Genomic DNA, 19,846 nt, shown 5'->3' with positions numbered 1-19,846 from the left:
TTGATTGTTTCAAGGGAAGCCATTGCAGTATATTATCTTTGTTTTGTACTTCTTTGTCTATTACAGTGTAGAATTATTAGAAAAATAAACATCAAGACAGATTTGAAAGGTTATCGCCTCTAACTGTTAATATTGACACGTTAATATAATAATTTCTTCGGGTAACAATTTTTGTTTGTTAGTTTTTTTTAGCAATGCTCCACACTATGAACAACTGGACACAAGTTGAGGAAAGTAAATTAGAAAACGAGGGTCATTATATTACAGTATATTTGTTTTATTCTTGCAATTTTAGGGTATTTTATTATTGTTGAAATACAATACCTCGCAATATTGTTGGTTCAGGGTGAGGGTAAGAACTCACAGCGCTAGATGGCGGTAAAGAAATGTTACGTGCTTTCTACTACTTCAAATATCCAGAGAAAAAAACCCTTTTAATGACGTAATTCCATATCCGTTGTTATTGAATTTGGCGCCAGATTTCTAACTCTGAAGAAGTGTATTTTTCCCCGTGTTTGAGACAACGACAAACTTTTCACCTTAATATTTTCGACTCTGTGAAGCTGGATTGTCCTGGCGGACAGGGAACGAAACAAATAGCTACTACGTGAGTGTAATACCTTCATTGTGACGATGTATACAGAAAAAAAACTGCCACAACATTGTTTACCTGCTTAAAAATGATTAAAAATGAAATGCGGAATGAAATTGAAATCGGAATCATACATTAACATTGCTACAAACTCAGCCATGATGAAGCTGTCGGAGCGATATAATTATGATTTTGATTGATTGCATTTTGCTATATGACAGGAGCATAACATATTAAAAACATGTACGTAAGTGTAAATTGATTTCTGCCGATAATCAAGTTGAATTGGATGGAATGCCTTTCTTAAGTGTGAGTATAAGACCGAAAGAAATAGTGGTCAATGTGTTTTTCATCACTTTTTGTAATGATCAGGTTTTGAAGTCATCCAAGATGAATTGTGAACTTCTGGCAACGTGCAGCGCTCTTGGATACCTGGAGGGGGAAACATATCACAAAGAAGCGGATTGTTTTGGTCAGTTGATTCTGTAATTGCTACTCAAGTCGCTTCATCACCATTGATGACATTTGTTAACCAGGATCGATTTAAAAAAAATGTTTCTGCATCTCAGAGAGTGTGAAAGACCTGATCAAGTACTTGCGCTATGAAGACGACACCCGTGACGTCCGCCAGCAGCTGGGTGAAGGCCACATTGTCGAACATGACCTTCTGCCCATCATCATCCAACATGGGAATGACAAGGCCTTGTTTGATGCATGCATACGGTAACCGCCCACTCAGAATGAAATGCTGTGCTTGATCTTATGTGATTCAACTCCTTCTAAATACAGTATAAATGTATTAAAAATTAAACATCACAACATTGTTGCTCAGATGGAACTGCTGTGCATATTGTTTTTTTTTCTCTTAACAGGTTAATGGTGAATCTGACACAACCTGCTCTGCTTTGTTTTGGGAAGGTCCCTGACGATCCAGTGTTTAGACAACACTTTTTGCAAGTGACCTCTCATTTACAAGCCTATAAGGAGGTATCTGTATATTATTGAATTTTTTTAACTCATTACGGATTAGGGTTGTCCCAATACTGACTTTTTCACTTCCGATCCAATCTAAATTTTTTGAAGATAATTTTTGCTGATACCGAACCGATGCACATTTCTTTAGACAAGTAAAAATAATGCAAAATATAATGTAACCGAAAATGATGAATTACTTTGTTTATATTTAGGTCAAGGCGTTCTTTTTTACAAATATTACACAATGCTCTGTTAAGATTTAATTAAGATTAAATTTGCCGGTAGGACAAATTTATGTGATTCATGTCAAATGTCCAAATATTGGTCCCGATTATCGGTTGATCATTCGTATCAATTAATGATGCTATTCATTTCTTAATTTGAATTGTAGGCATTTTCTTCAGAGAAGGTGTTTGGTGTTTTAAGTGAGACTCTTTACAACCTGTTACAAATGGTAAGTAATCGGCATGTATTTTTTTTCTGGGTCATGTCCCAGGTCGTTTTCAACCAATATGTTTTCTTTCTTTTGCTCATCTTCTTGTTTTTAGGAATGGGAGCAGAGGCAGGATGAAGACAATCTTTTGATTGAGAGAATTCTACTGCTGGTCAGGAATGTGCTTCATGTACCTGCAGACCCTTTGGAGGAAAAAGTTTGTAGAATTACTGTAGTTTGATTGGGTATAGTTATTCATTTGAAATGTTATATCTAAGTGATTTGTCAGCTACTTGACTAATCAATTAATTTACAAATTATTTCATTTTATTGAATAGCAATGTCTTTATGCAAAATGCAGTGCATTGCTTGACATCATGTTACCTTTATTTTATGTAAAAATAAATAAATAAAAAGAGAAGTTCTCCCGGTATATATGTTAACAGCAGCCAACTGTTAGGAAAAGCATTGTGCGTCTCCACTCAGCACTGTTTTTTTTCTTCTCCTTCCGTAGAAAGTAGATGATGATGCCAGCGTCCACGACAGGCTGCTCTGGGCTATTCACATGAGCGGTTTCGATGACCTTGTCAAGTTCTTGGCGTCGGCCCAAAGCGAGCAGCAGTGGAGTATGCATGTGTTGGAAATCATCTCGCTCATGTTTAGAGACCAGGTTACGCCAAATGACATCTTAATTATTTATCCACGTAGATCTAGGTCGATGACTAGTTAGTTTTTTTTTAACCTTTTTTGTCTGATTTGCCGCAGACACCAGACACCTTGGTGAGTGCGGGACACGCACGTTCGGCGGAAGAGAAGCAGAGAGACGCTTTGGAGCTGGAAGCGCTGAGACAGAGGGAACAGGCAGAGAACCGTTTTCGCACAATGCAAAGAGGATCGAGGTAAATATTTAGGAGGAGCTCAACACAATAACAGTTGAAAGTACATTTTTTAGTTTGTCTATTTTGTCTTGATCAATACATGTTGATTAACTGCCAAAAGACAATTCAGATTGAAATTCCCCGTGTGTCTTTCAGACATTCCCGTTTTGGAGGGTCCTATGTTGTGAAAGGCCTCAAGGCCCTTGGAAGCAATGATTTGATTTATCACAGGAATGTTCACAATGTGAGTATATTGACAATTACTATAAGGCAATGTTAGCCAAAGTCTTTAACTCACTCACTTGCTTTCTTAGTTCAAAAATTACACGCACGACACGGGGAAAGCTGTGAGACGTGTTCCCAGGCGGAATCGACGGGCCAAGGATTGTACGGATAAACGCCGCTCGGCTTTAAACGTTCGACTTTTCCTGCGAGAATTCTGCGTGGACTTCTTAGAGAACTGCTACAATCGCCTGATGTACATTGTTAAGGTCAGCAGCTACAACAGCAACCTTATATTATTTATTCTTTCTTTTGTACTTTTATTTTCATCACATAGTGAGACGATGAATGAAAAATTTATACTTTTTTGTGTGAACCTTTTTTTTTTAAATTCCAAATTAGCGGGTGTTCTCTTAATCCCTGATTCTTTACTTATTTTGTGTTGATGAACACATCCAAAACAAATCTCACTCTCACTCACACAATGCAATGCGATTCTAGAATACAAAAAGCTATCATCAGAATGACATTTATTTTCAATAAAAAGTTATAATTGTCCACTATTTAAACACAGCATGACTGTTTTATGTTAGAGTTCAATATAATGTAGGCGTGGATATAGCAAGAACATTTATAAAAAATAAAATAAAAAATGGAATTCGTTTGATGTAATTCAACATCTACAATACAGTAGTATACCTCCTTCAATTATAAGTCTCGACTTTTTCTTGTTTACTCTTTTCTCCAGGAAAGTCTTATTCGAGAGCAGTCTCAGGAGCACGATGAGACTTATTACCTGTGGGCACTCAGCTTTTTCATGGCCTTCAACCGTGGAAACAAATCCCGGCCCGATTTAGTTTCGGAGACCATGTCCACCCGCACATTCCATTTCATAGAGCGCAACATAACCAACTACTACGAGATGATGTTGACTGACCGCAAAGAGGCCACATCCTGGTCCCGCAGGTACATTTACAAGCAAGGATCATTGTAGAAATTTGCTCTTAGTACAATTTTTCTTATTTTTTTAACATCATTTGTCTTGCTAGAATGCACCTGGCACTCAAGGGCTATCAAGAGTTGCTCATGACTGTCAATGAGATGGACAAATCACAAGATGAAAGTGTCCGCCATAGTTCCAATGTTATCAAAAGTATGCTACTAATGGTATTTAATAGAAATAATGTAAACAACCAAAAAAAAGTTGGTTATAATTGATCATTATTTTTTCCCCACCACTCTGCAGGCAACATATTCTACCTCATGGAATATAGGGAGATATTCCTGACTCTGCTGAGAAAGTATAATGGTGCCACACAGCCTCAGTCTTACCTTAAAGACTTAGTTGAGTCAACACATCTTTTCCTACGTATGTTAGAGCGCTTCTGCAAAGGTCGCAATAATCTTGTTGTGCAGGTACAAATACGACTCATTTCTCACAAATGGCCTATACAATACTTGTGTGAAGAGTTGATTTTTATGTGGGACTTTTACAGAAAAAGAGAGTCAAGCGGAAAAAGTCCCGAAAAAATCAAAAACAAACAGCTGCACAAAAGACCCCAGAAGCTTTGGCAGATGATTGGAACACTGTGGAGGAACAACTCAAGGGTATAAACTTTCAGGTCAGTCTAATTTTTTTGTTATTTGATATTAAATACATTGTCCGTCGTAGAATTCCGCAAATCTGACTGCATATTCCACATGCTTGAAGGTCCCAGGTACTCTTTGACTTCAGACACTGAAACAAAAATAAAATGTGTGTTTTTCAACACAGTGTGCATATAAATGTCTGGCTTTAACTATGTATATAAAAGTTACTTTTTTTTCTCTGGCTAAAATAAAGTGAGTGCACCTTTTTAATGATATGCGCCATAAAGGCAAAAGATTTTGGCAATTTATAAACAATAAAATGTGTTCCTCCCTCTCCCAAATCCGCCGCATCTTCTGCCCTTGTATAACAGCTGTCAGAGTCTTTAACTGAGGGCATGGTGCCATTTGACGCCACATCTGAAACTCCCCTTGAGGAGCAGCGGACTGAAGCCATGGTGCGAATGCAGGATGCTCTTCAGGCTCAACTAGGACAAGAAGCCTTAGCTCTCCTCAGGGCTGCCAGGTGAGTAGTTCTACTCTGCATCAAGCACTTTAAGAGACGTGAAGAAACAATTCTTGCATTCAGGGAGGTGTGGCCCGAGGGAGACGTTTTTGGCTCGACTGATGTGGAACCCGAAGAAGAACTGGAGCTTCTCAAGAAAATATTGCATGCAGAACTGCCACGTATGCACAGAGCATATTGACATGATATTTGTCTTACAAAGTCTTATTGCTAGGATTCATTCATTTTAGGGTCAGCTCCTCCCGAAACTCACGTCGAAGAAGATGTCGAAGATGATGCAGATCTAGAAGTGGAAGAAGAGTTGGAAGCAGTTCAGGTTTCTGAAACAGAGTTCAGATTTCTGGACTTTGTCAAAAAGTAAGACACTTAGTTATTAAGCCTTTATGATGAGCTAAACATTGAACTTTTGCTATCAAATAAATCAGTCTTTATTTTGACTTATCTGTTGTTGTTTTTTTCTCCACTCTTTACAGATTTGCCAACCCCAATATATTGCAGCCATACCTGCTCTTGCTCAAATCTTACTCGAAAAACACACCTTACACAAATCACTGCATCGCTCGAATGCTTCACCGTGTGGCATTTGACCTCAAAATGGACGCCTTGCTGTACCAGCTGTCAGTCTTCCATCTCTTTAATAAGATACTGAGTGACCCAGCTGCCTCTGCTTACAAGGTTGGTTATATAAAAAAACGTGATCAAATGAACTATTTTGGTTGTGATTTTCTGCCTTTTTAAAAAAAAAAAAAATTGGACATTTTCTTTTTGATCTGCAATTTGGTTCAATTATGTAATTGAATATGTGTGTGGGCGGATGTGAATATTTTGCAAAACACTTCAAACTACTACTATTACTATACTCCCAGTCATTTTGTTGCTTGTTGCCTTTAACTCATAGAATGCCATTGACAGTTATAGACATCAAATCCATTTTCACATGGAAGTGTGATTTCACTGCAATTGATGGCAATAGATGTCCAATCATTTGATCGCTGCCATACTTTTATCGTCAAAATGGATTGGTTGTCTATTGCCGTCAAAGGATTTGTTAATACAGTCAAAATAAATACATTTTAACAACTTGATTTTCATGACCTAATTCCTATCCTTTGACTTTTTTTAGTCAAACGATGGGATCGGGCACATCAATCTTTGATTTGCATGACTTTGTAGAGGAGAGGATTTTTATTGATTTTTTTTAACATCATTGCAGATAACAATCAGATGACAAACATGAGGCCCATGAACTAAACTCTTTTCCTGTCCTGCACAGGAGCTGGTCACCTTTGCCAAGTATGTGCTGAGCCGTTTCTTTTCCCTGGCAGTCACCAACAACAAGGTCTTTGTTGAAATGTTGTTCTGGAAAAATGTTGGTGCTGTGAATGAGATTACCGAAGGCTACAGGAAAGATGGGTTGGTGTTTTTTTTTGTTTTTGTTTTGTTCTATATCGCGTCAATGGAAAGCCAAAAAAGATGCATTCATGTCAAAAAGAAACACTTTTAATTTGGTTATTATTTTTTTCAGAACTGAAAAGATGCCAGCTTGGACTGAGGAGGAAGAGCAAGAATTGCGTAATCTTTATGAAGAACACCGGCATTCAGAAGGTCTGCTCTTTTTTATTTTGTTTTATTCTTGAGCACTCAGTCATTTTTTACATGTGGCTTCAATGGGGAACTTAAGTTTTGAACCTGTTGCTCGATGATAACTCTTGACAGAGCCGGACATTGTCGAAACCATGCTGTCGTTGCTAAGCAACAGTACACGCACGCGGAGGCAAGTCATTGTCCAGATGGTGTGCATGGGATTGGTGGACAGCGCTAAAGAACTGAAGAAACCCAAGTATGTAATCTGGAGAAGTTAACTCCTTCTCATCTAACAATAATTAACTGAATATGATTTTTATTAACCAAAGAAAAGGTACCCGAATCGTTCTTTGGACTGAGAACCAAGAAGAAGAGCTTCAGATGCTCTTTGAAGAATACAAAGACTCTAATGGTAATCACTTAAATGAGTGAAGCATCATTTTTTTATGAAGAAGAAAAAAAAAACTAAATTTCCGTTTGACTCTTTTCAGATGTGCTGGGGAATATCCTGAAGAAGCTGACAGCCAAGCGCTCTCGTGCACGCATCGTGGACAAGTTGCTTAGTATGGGCCTGGTGTCAGAGAGGCGAGAACTTTATAAGAAAAGGAGTCGATATGCTCGACCAAAAAGTTCCGGCGGACAAATGGTAAATTCTAACGATAATTTTTGACCACTTGAGAATGAGGAAATGATTTCTTCTTGTAGAGTGAAGACGATTTCCTAGCCGAAATCACACAGAATTTCCCAGATGAGCCTCTGGATGGAGCGGAAGATGAGGATGAGTCTGAGGACAGTGAGAAAGAAGAAGAAGAAGAGCAGGAATTGAATACAAGTCCTAACGGTGGGAGGGCCCAAAGCCTTGTTTCTACAGAAGAGGTACAAGCTGATGTCAGCGGCATGATTACAACGCTGCACAAAAAAGGTGAGAAAGTCTGTGATTGTATATACCCAACAAGAATTTTCACGACTATAAGGCACACCGCATTATAAGGCGCACCCTCAATGAATTACATTTTTTTCCATATATAAGGCGCACTGTATTATAAGGCGCACTGTCTATTTTGGAGAAAATTTAAGACTTTTAAGTGTGCCTTTATAGTCGTGAAAATATGGTAATTGCTATTGACTTCCAGGTATGAAGCATCCATTAATCCATCAAAACCAGAAGGATCATGCTATTGTTGTCATCCACAGGCATGTCCGATGTTCTCGAGTGGTTACAACGGTGTCTCAACCGTGCCGCGTCGATCCGGGAAAAGGACGGTAAGGGTTTTGCGGTTCTTTGAAAATGCCAATTTTATTCACAACCGTCCCCAACGTGTCACCAGGCTTTTCCCAAGCCGCGCCTCTTGTCCCTCTCACGGAGGCATGTGAGGACGCCATGGAAGATAAGAGCTTCCACAGGTTACTTCGCAAATTGGGGATGCGTGCACCTGCTAACGAACAGGTGAGGTTTATTGCTTGTTATGACTCTGAAAAGTTTTAGTGACTTCACCTGCTGTTCATGGCTAGACTGGAATTTCCCCATGTTGTCATCACTAGGAGATGTTTTGGAGAATCCCGGAAAATATCAGCCCTTCTCGGCTACGGAGTGCAGCTGCATCTCTCAGATTTAATCAGGAGGAATCTTCTAGTATAAGGGAGGAGGTCCCTGTGGAAGATGGCAGCCCATCTGAAGGACCACAGGAGAAATGGGAGGCCCCTGATTCACAACGTGCAGATGCTTTGAGAGCCTTATTGCTTGCACGCAAAAGGAAAGCTCACTCCAGCAAGGGTGAAGGTATTTGTGGACAACTACATATATTTGGATTTTTGTCATAAATCTTCTAATTTTATACTTTGGAAAAAATATTTTATTTTGTAAAATTTTTCTAGTGTTTAAATTTCAATTGTTTGTATTTTTCTAGATACACCTCTTTAGTTTGCATTTTATTTTAAATTTAATCATCACTATTTTAATAATTTATTTCCAATGGGAATCATTCAATGAATGAATTTTATTTAGAATTTTTCGCAGTTCATATTTTATTCAGCAAAATAATGTGGGCCACAATTGAGACTACTATCCCATATCAATGTCACTGAAACATTTAAGAAAAATATATAACATCCAAGCATCAAGGGGTTAATTAAAAGTTATTATTCTCATGGGCATACATTTTGGGACAGTCCATTTTGTTTATTTAACGCAGTTTTCAGAAGTTATGAACTCAATCATGCCTCTTATAACATTTCAGCTCCTGATATGGATTTAAACTCTACTGATGATGCAGACAGTTCATTTGAGAGGTAAGATACTCAAAACATGTTGGTCAATTTGATAATAAAATCTCTACGCCAAAGTAGGTTTTTCCTGAAAATGTTACTTTTGTATATATCAGGCCCAAAGAGAAGACATCTAAAAGGAGCAGATCATTGGAAGATGACAAAGGTGTTGTATTCTGTTTTATCAGAAATTCATTTTTTTTTTTTGACAATTTGCAATGACTATGTCAAAATATGAATGAGCCTGAGCTGTCTTCACAGATGATGATACCACCACTGCAAAGGAATTGGATTCAAATGGTGACGCAGATTCGGACGAGGAGGAGATTTGTCTACCAGTGAAGCGTCCGCGGAGGATGGTATTAAGTGATGAGGATGATGACTAGTTTCCAATCTTTACGTATAGTAAACAAACAATTTAACAAAACAGTTGAACAGGGTGTCCTCTGCCTACTAGTCGGCTGGGGAAAGTCTCCAGCACCCCCGTGACCCTTGTGAAGAAAAGCAGTATAGGAAATAAATAAATACATGAATGAATGCAGTATTTTGTTATTTTTAGAAATGAGTTTACCTATGGCTTGGAGCTTAACACCTGTAGATGGTACTAGAGAGTTGCAAGGACTTGAAGTACTACTCACTAGTACAAAGTGCATTTTCTATTCATTTGAGCTTGTGTGGAAACCTTTTTCCTATCAGGGTGCTTCTCTTCAGTCTTTATAGTGGTGTCTTTTGGGGTTACTAAATCAAAATGAAAATGTTGCAATGATTGAGAGATGTTTTTCGGTGCTGTTACTCCCAAGATTCTCAATTGTTTCTAGGTTTGGGAACAACACAGATGAAATTCTCTTCTACATCGTATAGGGCTGAAAATCTACAGTTTTTGTACCACCTGTATCAAGGAACACAAATGATTGGACAACATTTAATGTCTGATTTACACATGGTGTCGCGTTCGCTGTGAGTTTTCTTCAAAACAAGTCTATGACAGCAGTTGCTGCTGCCTTTAGTCATCATATTCCAGCTGTGTGGGAGGTGGTCTCCTGTCCTCACATCTGGACTATGTTAGCAACTTCCTGTCCCAGCATCTGCTCTGCCCCCACCTCGCAAAAACCTCAGTCAGACCTGATGGCCCACAAAAGGAGCCTTGAGTGTGTATATACGATGGTGGGTGGTTTTCTGTATAGTTTGAGGCGCAGACCCTAAATGCTGTCATGCCGTTTAATAAATGGGATCAAAAGACAAAATGTGCCTGCCAAATAATGCTGCCTGTTGCACAATCCGATGACTCATTTTTTTGTGATGCAGAACATAAGAGTTAATCTGGCAGATTACTGAATACATCTGAGACGCAGACACGTGGTCATTAAGTCTTGCACAAACTTTGCGTCAATGGATACCACATTTGCATCCCTCAAAACAAAGCCTAACAACTGGCTAAATTCCCAAGTATTATAATGTCCACAATGATTGGATGACTACAGTATTTGTATGTTTTTTTTTTTCCCCGGAGCTCTTGGTCTGTTGTCAGCAAATCTGTCACTACTTATCTTGGGGAATAGATTATTGTGTTGCTTTAAGCACAGGTGAGGCTGTTGCCGTTGTAAAAATTTTGGAGAGATTTATTGATTGCAAAACTACGCATGAGTAACAGATGTTAGAATCTTGGCAGGAGGGGGTTTGTTTTTGAGGTTGTTTTACGAAAATGTGTTGTGAAAGCAGATGTGCGCAAGTGAACGCTTGAACTGGTTACGCATTTCGCCACATTCCACGCAACATTAAAACGAATAGTATCAAATAGTTAATGATCTAATGACATGGGCAAGCCTGTGCATTTTGCTGCTTCACTATATTCTACTACTGTAGTTCCCAATTTGAAATCTTTACCATCAGTTCCATTGACCTAAAACCGGGTGAAGGACTTCTGCATGCAGAGAACTTTTAATGAATAGGCAATACTGTGATATTTTCTAAAAGGTCAAAGATCATTTGGAACTTAGAACGCCAACATATATAAAGGAAGCGTTTATTTTAATGGGTTCAAATCCAGGTCATGTCAATCTGTGTGGAGTTTGCATGTTCTCCCCGGGCCTGCATAGGTTTCCTCCTGGTATTCCGGTTTCCTTCCACATCCAAAAACATGCTTGGTAGGCTGATTGGACACATTTATTAATGTCAGTTTTACAGAGATCATTAGTTTACAGTTGGACAGACCGCAATGGCGACCCTGGCCCCTGGGCTCTATCCCAGGTCTGGGCCTTCCTGTGTGGAGTTTGCATGTTCTCGCCTGGCTTGTGTGGGTTTTCTTTGGGTACTCTGGTTTCCTCCCACATCCCAAAAACATGCAGGGTGCAGGATGACTACTCTAAAACAGCCTTAGGTATGAGTGTGAGCACGAATGGTTGTAAAATGATAAATTCCATCATTTTACAAAAGGTGGAAACAAAATATTCAATAAGAATTAGTAATTGCATCAAAAAAAGGCCAAAGAAATGGTCAATAATATGGTGAGAGTTCAGGAATCGCATTGATGACGTCATGGCTGTTGACAGGCGCATCTTCACCGCCCAAAAAAAAACAATGTTCACAACTCCCAATAACGATGTTTCTTACGTGCAAAAAACTGCAGAGGATCCTCAATCCGGACTACTATGATGTTTTTGCTTAGTGGTGCTTTTGTGCACGTGTTACACGTTTCTTTAAGCATTTTTGAAGGGGATCGCCTATTTCGCGGAAATGCACCTTTTTCTAATACACAAAGTTGTATATTTACTCACAATTTCCATCTTCGGTTCATTTTGAATGGTGCACATATTCATATAGGTGTTAATGCATACCATTTTCAACATAAATATAGTTTCTATCTCAAAGAGGCGCCGATTTCAAATCGTGGATGTTACCCCGAGCCCTCCTCCTCTTTCCACCCGGAAAAAAAACAGCCGCCCAACGGTCTCATGTCACCCCAGCAGGAGGTGAAGATTGAGAAAGATTTACCCCCGAGAAAGTTTTCTCTTTGTTTCCTAAAGTCTAGTTAAGGCGGATCGAGAAGTGGGGAGACAAGAGGGCGGTACGTGAGGCGAATAGGGACTCTTATTTATTTATATATTTTTCGAAATAGAGGTTGGACCGGGGTTGGTTGCGATTGGAGCACGAACCAAATTGTCCACATCCACAGCTAACTTAAGTCACGACAAAGTTAACCCAGTGGATCAACTCATCTTGGACAATTCACACGTCGGGGTGAAAACGATGCCTTCGGCGTCTTTTTATTGTTGTCGTTTTTAAAAGCCGAGAAAAGTGAGGAAAACCGGTTTCCCTGCCTTTGCCACCGCTTTTGTGTTTGTGAATGGTGGAGGAGGGACACATTTGTTTGTTGACAGCGCAAGTTGTCCCCAACAATTGAGCGTTTCAAGCTGCTGGCTTGCTCGGTAAGTTTTTATTTATTTGTATCATATTTTGTTCCCACTTTTTAATGGCTACCCTTTATCTTCTTAACCAGGTATTACTTTGTTCTGCGTAATTGATGGACATGCGGCTTTATGGCCAAACAAAATTATCATGCAGAAAGTTCGATCAATAATAATCATATTCACATTCATGCATCTGTTCTTTAAGAATTAGAATTCCTCGTGAAATAATCATTCTTGTGGAGTGTTGCCATTTTCAACTCATCCACATCCACATAAAAAAACCCTATGGCTCACGAGCCACATGGGGCTCCCTGTTATCCTGTAAGATAAAATGTACCTTTAGACTGCTGTAATCATATTTATATAATTTACATTAGACTCTCTTGTGCATGCATACTCTCATTGATCAGCAACAGTGTAAACATGTTAAAATATTTTCAAGACTTGTGTTGAAATGACAACAACAAAAAAATCACACATTTTCATTTATTTTGACTTTTAAATGTTTTGTATGGTTCTTGAAGTGTCTTATATTAAAAGTTGTATTTTGCCCTTATGCACTAATCTGAACCAAATCTGAAATGAGTCCACGGGCAATACAGCAGTGTATAGTTGTAATAAGATTTTAAATTTAAAGCGGTATAATAACAGAGACAACAGCCACAGCTCTTGTTTTATTTTTATTGGAGTAAAATTGTCATTTATAGAATGTTATTTGCAGTATGGCGAGAAGCATGTTGACTTGTTCATGGAGTAGTTCAGATTTAGTGAAAAGAGACAATTTTAGCTTTGTACATTATGTTCAAACCATGATCGCATTTTTCTCTTCACAAGGCCAACATTTCTCCTTGTGGCTGGCCTACATGGCATGCCGGCAGTTGGAGCCCTGCGGTTGTGTTCTGTGATCTAGGGTGGGAGTGAGTGCCTCTTGGTTTTTTGGGCAGTCAGATGACAGCCTGCAGGTCCTGTCTTTTCCAAGATCTGCAAAGGCTGTAGTTGCAACCCCCACTTGCGTCCTCACCGCCATCTCTATCTATGTGACCTACTCTGTCAGCCTAAACCAGATGGTTTTTCCCTTTGAAAAGACAGAGAGGAAATCCTTCCTTGCTTTGGGGTAAAAGAGAAGACAGGAAAAGAGGCAAGAACACCTAACAATCCTGTTCTAATGCTTCACAATGATAGACGTACAAAAAAACTGATTTCAACAAATGGTACATACATTTTAAAGAATGATAGATCCCATTTAAATCTGCTCTTGACATGTAACAGGCTTGCACACCCTCTGAAAAAAAAACATCACTAGATCTGTTTTCCCAAAATACATAAACGTGCATGCTGGGATTGCCGACTATTTACTTTTCCCTTCTGTGCTAACTTTGGAGCTGTAATTGTTTGGTATTACAGTTAACCAGACAAAAAAATGAAAGGTTTTGTGTTTGCTTGAGGAAAAAAAAGAAGGTTGCCATCTTTTCAACCAGTAAGCTCGTTCCTAAGGTACAATTACTGTCAATTGCTGACTTACAGTATTTTTGCTCTGGGAGCACCTTCATACTGCTTAATTGCTAGTCGTTTACTCCACTTAAATAACACGCATCATATTATGGTTTGTTTTCAACTTAAATCTCAACCTTATGTCATACATAATGTTTTCCAGCCACACCCAGTGTCAGATAGAAGCTCATCTTCACTGCTAATAGTGTTTCGTGTGTCTAAGACGCTTATTCACTTTAGTTTAGCTTGTAACCTTATTTTTTTATGTTCCCTTTCAAAGATGCAAACATCAATGTTGATGATTCTAAGCTTGTCTCTGATCTTGTCACAAAAACAATGGCCAACCCCTTGTTGAAAGCAGATGTTCCACTTCCTCATCAGGGCCTTCCTGATTCTCCTAAGCAGGAAACTCAGTTGAGGTCCATTTGATGCCCTGCTCAATAACCTTTCACAGTCGTTATAGATGACATGAGTGTTGATTTATATTCCTTCATCTATCTTTCTATCTTCTGCTTTGTATGGAAATCCATTCTTAACTGACTGATACAACTAGACTTGGGTTAGCAGAATTCGCATATTCATTCTTTGATGGCATCTTCCAGTTAAAAGATAATCTTATCTTCTCAGCTGGCCATGGCCATCAAGTCTTTGGATAGGCGTTTTTTTTTTAATGACCATGCGCATCCAATGATTAAGCACACCCGAATAAGCTATGTGTGGAACTTGTAGTCAAGCCTGTCCCCTCGGCAGCTGAGCACTCATTTGTGCATTTCTGCTGTGTTTATTCAGGGGTAGTATATCTTCTTAAGCAATGGTATGGGATGCTTTCTAATGCTCGTCAGTGGTATTGACTGATCATTTAGACCTTAAATGACATTGACTTGGAATTCAAAAGCCGCAAGGTAACCTGAATGAATCAGTCTGCAGTCTTCAATTTTGCCTTTATTTTCTATTCACAATGTCTTGCGGACTAACTTTAAATCAAGGCTATTTCAGAGTTTCAAATTTGTTCTTGCTTTCATAATTTTGAAATCATACTAGACTGTTGGCAAGTCTGATGCATCTGCAAGCCAAACTATATTTTATCTTGTTGATGTGTATTCAATTAGTTGCCGGGTGACTGTTAAAAATTCGGCTTGGAAGCATTGTTGGAGTTCCATCTTGAAGACTGATCATGTTCCTCATTGTGAGTCGCTCCTCCCATCGCTCAGCTCCCATGCAAAGGGAACACTTGGCTCCCAAATTCAAGCAAACATTCGTTCTCAGCTCGTCTCCTTGGTGCCCCCAGTCGCAGTTAGTCGAGTCCCCGTTTCACGTGCGTTTTTTTTTTCTTCTAAAAGTGCCGCAAGAGGTCACAGCATGGGCCTCATGGGGCTTTGTTATAGTCCACAATGGCTCTATTCTCCAACAGCGGCCAGTCCTAAAAGTTGCAAGACATTGGACACCATTGTGACTCATAGTAACATGATGCAGCTGCACAGATGCATGGGAGTGTCTGCGGGTGTTCGTGTAGACTACTTAACTCAATTATTTCTTAGATGCTTTTGGGAATGCTCACACGCAGAGTGTTAGTTCAAGTCGTAAAGTGACCGAGATGTTCTAGGAAAGTTGGCATTACAGAAAGAATGATGCATTTTATTACATGCTGGTGATTTCATTTCTTATTGGCGAGTGGAGTCCATCATTGACATCAGATTTAATAACCCTGACAAAAGCCTCAATTGAATTCAACATTGTTTTTTTGGCCCCTTCCAAAGAAAATGCATGAGCTATTCTCCAAAGTATTTACCTTAACACAAAAAAACTGGACTTTAGACTTGTTGCTACAACACAAGGATAAGGGATGGAGAAAATATTTGGGAATAGAATAGAATATTGGATTTTAAAAGCAGATAAGTATGATTGTTTGTAGTTGTATCAATTTTGGAAGAAAATCAAACATGTGAAGTGCATCTCTTGATCCAACAAATGTTGCAGTTTAATTCAATTCAAAAGCAAATATACAGACAGAAACTCAATGTATTTCTGGTTTCTTTATCAGAATCTGATCCAATAATGAGGCAACATTCTGCTTTGAATGTGTTGACATTCCTTTCAAGTCACGTTCTGGGTAACACAGATCATTAATACCAAGTACTACAGCATCAAACACATTCATAATTGTTCTCCAGAGTTTAGTGGTCATGTGCATGGTTTTGATGGAAAGAATTCCACTGTGTTTGTGCATTGTCCTTCAGCAGATTGAAATCACAAGCAAACCAGGGAAACCAAAAAGTGCAAGAGTGAGGGAAAAGTTTCTGACAAGGCCTCGTATTCATATGTAAATCCATTCCAGGAAACACATGAAGAGTGCATGCTTTTTGGGCCTGACAATCCTTGAACTGTCAATGTGGAAAAACATGCAACGTGGGGGAAGCGTCTTGTCGATTGGCAAAAAAATAAAAAAAATAAAAACGTCATGCGAGCCGATCTTGCAGCGAAAGCCCTTCGTAGTAAAGCAAGACCATATGCCGTCTGAGCCAGTCTCTCGTAGAAAACGTGACTTGGTTGTAATGGAACCCCGTCTGTGGTGTGCTCATGTCGAAGATTTGCCATGGTCCACTCAGAAAGTCTTGCATGGCTCCTTCACATTAAAAGTTCACTTCTAATCTCCTGGCAGAGTCTCCAGCACCCCCAAGACCCCTGTGAGGATAAGCATTATAGAAAATGAATGAATGCAGTATTTTGTCATTTTTGCAAATAAGGGATTTTATTGCCTGTCGTGAGTTGCTTGGCGGTTTTAGCATTTTTTTTTTTGTGTTTCTGACTTATTTCACACATCAAATATCATTTCTGTTCGTAGAAACCAAAGCAGCTCTGATGGACCGAAGTTAACATCAGAAGGCAGGCGGTCGTCTACCTTGTGTCCTGGTCTACTCGTGGACATCCAAGCCCAAAAATGGCAGAGCCCACCGGACTAAGCCCCGAGTCGGCAGGGGCTGGCGTTCCCGATATCGACGTCTGTAGTTTGGAGATAGAGAGGAAATATGACATCATCCCTGCTGTCATCTGCTCCATGTGTTGCCTCTTTGGCATCATCTACTGCTTCTTTGGTGAGAAAGAATCCCTCGTTAGCCCACCACTACACGGGTTGGTGACATTCTGAGGGCAGCACATTCTCCTTTAACAGAATATTGCTATAATATAGAATACTATAGAATCATGCTGTATTTCACTGAAAGTGAAGATTTCTCAAGTTCAACCAGATTTCATATGAAGATTTGTACCTTTCATCTCCAAAGTTTAAGCTCATTTTCATCCGCGATCCATACTTAGCAATGACGTTTCATTAACACCGAGTCGCTCATTCCTGTCTGGCGCATATCCTCCCACAGGATATCGCTGTTTCAAAGCGGTCATGTTCCTGTCAGGCCTGATGTTCGGCTCCGTCATCATCTTCCTGCTGTGCCACAAGGAGCACGTGCTGGACACCCAGCTCAGCGTGGAGGCCAGCGCCGGTATCGGACTGGGCATCGGCCTGCTGTGCGGCCTGGTGACCATGTTGGTGCGCAGCGTTGGACTCTTTATGACGGGCCTCCTGCTGGGCCTCCTCTTGGCTCTGGCCGCCCTACTGCTCATGCAGCAGTTCTACGTGCCCAGCACGGTGTGGGTGCCTCTGGGTACGCTCCTAGGCTCGGGCATGCTATTTGCCGTGCTGACTCTGCAGTGGCAAAAGCTCTTCACCGTCCTCTCCACCGCCGTTTTCGGCGCCGCCATCATGACGGTGTGCGCCGACTACTTTGTGGAGATGCTGGCTTTGGCTAAGCACGCCTACGGGTGCCTGCGCCTTTCGCCCGGTCCTCCCCTTTGCTGGTATGGCTGGGTCATCCTGGGGGTCTGGCCCACCCTCGGTATCATGGGAGTCCTGGTGCAATGGAAACTGACCGATGGCAGCTTCTCCCACACGGATGGTGAGCGTTGCATCAACGTGAGACGTCGACTGCCCGGCCGCGTTGCGTGGTCCCTAACCCTCTCTCTCCCTTTTAGTGGTTTTAAGTCGGCGTCAAAAAAGAGTCCAGCTGATGCGCATTAGAGAGAAGGACAACAGGAAGCGGCAGCAGGCAGGTGGGCAGGAAGGCACATACCGCCGTAAAGCCACCCCAGTCAAACGTTACGCTGGGGACCTTCTGGCGCCGGTCAGTGTCACCCAACATGACGTGTGCTGTGGTTACTTGCTTTATTTCACATCTCTCCTTGATCTTTGATTTGCCGCACCTTTGTTTTCCTAATTCAATGCAGTGGACACTCGGAACTTAAATTGCACCAAGCTCTGTTTTTTTTTACAATACAATTCTACCTGAAAGTTTAGCTATTTTTTCACCTCAAATTGTTGATTGATTGTTTTGAAAAATGAACAATTGCTTTATCAGTTTGAGTTTTGAAAGTCCACTATTATATTTTTCTGGAAGGCCAACAGTGTCCTCCTCAACCTTACCTTATGTGTCTGCATGTTTCTCAGAGCTACCTGCAAAGTCTGCGGGACAGGCAAATGGGAACCGGTACTTCCCTTAGCAGCCAGAGCACCACCAACCACACCGTCATGGACTTGGACTGTGAAACCGGTTCCATGGTGCCCCTCACGGCCACAACCCCCGTCGTCCGGGTCTGAGACAAATGATGGTCCCGCTTTACCATGCTTGTGATGTTCTGAAGAACCTGTGACAATGTTTTTTTTTATGTGAAATTTGTGAATAGAGGTTTACAGTGCAGAGGACCACTACTTTTTCTTTGTGGGGAAAGCCCTTCTAAAGCCACTACCACCGAGTTGCGTCTCGGTGGAACCAGAAAGTAACCACACGAGGTCCTCTCATTTCTCTCAGCGTGTATTGAATACAACAACAGAGTCCAAGGTGCATTTCTATCAGGTATCGTATCTCACAAGTACTGTACTTTCAAAGTTGATCACCTTGTCATTGACTGTTGCGTTCTTTCCATTTTTACATTGAAGGATGTGTGATTTTATTTTTTTGATAGGTTGTTTGTCAGGAAAGACCCATATGTCATAGTAAAGCAAAAGAAAATGTTACGTTACAATAAGTCGTAATTTTGTAAAGGCTTTTTTTTAGGCTGCAATCTTTTTTGTGTGTGTGTGTGTGTGAAGAATTTAGTCTGTGTAAAAACATTATAATTTATTTGTCCAACAACCAAGACATTGGTTTAAAGAAAAACAACAATAAGAGTCGGTAGCTGATATTTTGTCCTGACCAGGAATAATTCAATGTTACATGAATTTGTACATACACCTTGATAGAAATAAAAAATAAGTAGGTTTGATACTGTACTTCTTAGTTCAATGACTGCTATTGTTTTGTTCTCTTTGGGCTCTTAGCAACCAGACCTTTCTCATGCAATAAAGAGGTCATTGGAAGGATTTCCTATTCTGGAGTTGGTCCTCTCTGCTGCCATGCTGTGTGCAGCCAAGATTTTTTTTTGTGTTGCTCACACAAGGCAGGAACAAAACCGCCTTTCATTACAACTTTTACCCTGTGCTTTTCACCAATCTTTTGCATCAAAACACTTGTTGATTCTGGCATCATATAACTAGTATTTCATCAGATAAAAATATTACCGGCTACATCCACGGCTTGCGTTATTCCCCAGCGACTCCATGTCAAGAAGTGCACAATAGACTCACTGTGAATCAAAGAGTCCACAGAAAGCACACTCCCATTATCCTATTACTTACTCTTTAAACAATCAACGCTCATAAGCTACATGTTTTTTTTTTTGCTATAGGTTTTCAGTATTTTACTAACTACCACAGCACATACCCGAAGAATATTATCCTGACAGGCAATGAATTAATTATTAAACTTGTTGGCTGTTAATGATGGCAAAAGAAGTCCA

The 19,846-nt window shown here is 40.1% G+C and overlaps 2 protein-coding genes across 3 annotated transcripts; both read left to right on the top strand.

The window, feature by feature from the left end:
• Positions 1-460: 460 nt before the first annotated feature.
• Positions 461-10,297, top strand: timeless (timeless circadian clock). Its single transcript, XM_077725529.1, has 30 exons — positions 461-607; positions 965-1,064; positions 1,162-1,315; positions 1,465-1,579; positions 1,959-2,021; positions 2,116-2,217; positions 2,515-2,670; positions 2,766-2,899; positions 3,035-3,122; positions 3,193-3,369; positions 3,849-4,066; positions 4,150-4,253; positions 4,347-4,516; positions 4,597-4,722; positions 5,062-5,213; positions 5,277-5,374; positions 5,444-5,570; positions 5,687-5,888; positions 6,487-6,626; positions 6,739-6,818; positions 6,930-7,053; positions 7,127-7,209; positions 7,289-7,443; positions 7,503-7,719; positions 7,992-8,060; positions 8,126-8,244; positions 8,340-8,577; positions 9,035-9,086; positions 9,179-9,228; positions 9,324-10,297. Exons 2-30 carry the CDS (start codon positions 983-985, stop codon positions 9,446-9,448), a joined length of 3,720 nt encoding a protein of 1,239 aa, XP_077581655.1. The 5' UTR covers positions 461-607; positions 965-982; the 3' UTR covers positions 9,449-10,297.
• Positions 10,298-11,979: 1,682 nt separating this feature from the next.
• LOC144203648 (transmembrane protein 198-like) lies at positions 11,980-19,280 on the top strand. Of its 2 annotated transcripts, none has more exons than XM_077727189.1 (5): positions 11,980-12,487; positions 16,803-17,052; positions 17,335-17,910; positions 17,987-18,064; positions 18,459-19,280. In XM_077727189.1, exons 2-5 carry the CDS (start codon positions 16,899-16,901, stop codon positions 18,509-18,511), a joined length of 861 nt encoding a protein of 286 aa, XP_077583315.1. In that variant the 5' UTR covers positions 11,980-12,487; positions 16,803-16,898; the 3' UTR covers positions 18,512-19,280. The 2 variants fall into 2 exon arrangements, with proteins under 2 accessions (XP_077583315.1, XP_077583314.1); XM_077727188.1 differs by having other exon boundaries at positions 11,981-12,487; positions 17,987-18,135.
• The last annotated feature ends 566 nt before the right edge of the window (positions 19,281-19,846 follow it).

This window comes from Stigmatopora nigra, chromosome 10 (genome assembly GCF_051989575.1).
Source record: "Stigmatopora nigra isolate UIUO_SnigA chromosome 10, RoL_Snig_1.1, whole genome shotgun sequence".
In the NCBI taxonomy this organism is placed as follows: Eukaryota; Metazoa; Chordata; class Actinopteri; order Syngnathiformes; family Syngnathidae; genus Stigmatopora; species Stigmatopora nigra.
Note: the sequence above shows the minus strand (reverse complement) of the source record. Positions and strands in the feature narration are given on the sequence as shown.

Coding starts and splice junctions, on each gene's coding strand:
- LOC144203648 (XM_077727188.1), top strand. CDS start 16,899: ATGGCAGAGCCCACCGGACTAAGCCCCGAGTCGGCAGGGGCTGGCGTT. Junction 17,053..17,334: donor CATCATCTACTGCTTCTTTG/GTGAGAAAGAAT, acceptor ATCCTCCCACAG/GATATCGCTGTTTCAAAGCG. Junction 17,911..17,986: donor CAGCTTCTCCCACACGGATG/GTGAGCGTTGCA, acceptor TCTCCCTTTTAG/TGGTTTTAAGTCGGCGTCAA.
- timeless (XM_077725529.1), top strand. CDS start 983: ATGAATTGTGAACTTCTGGCAACGTGCAGCGCTCTTGGATACCTGGAG. Junction 2,900..3,034: donor ACAATGCAAAGAGGATCGAG/GTAAATATTTAG, acceptor TGTGTCTTTCAG/ACATTCCCGTTTTGGAGGGT. Junction 6,627..6,738: donor GAAGGCTACAGGAAAGATGG/GTTGGTGTTTTT, acceptor TATTTTTTTCAG/AACTGAAAAGATGCCAGCTT.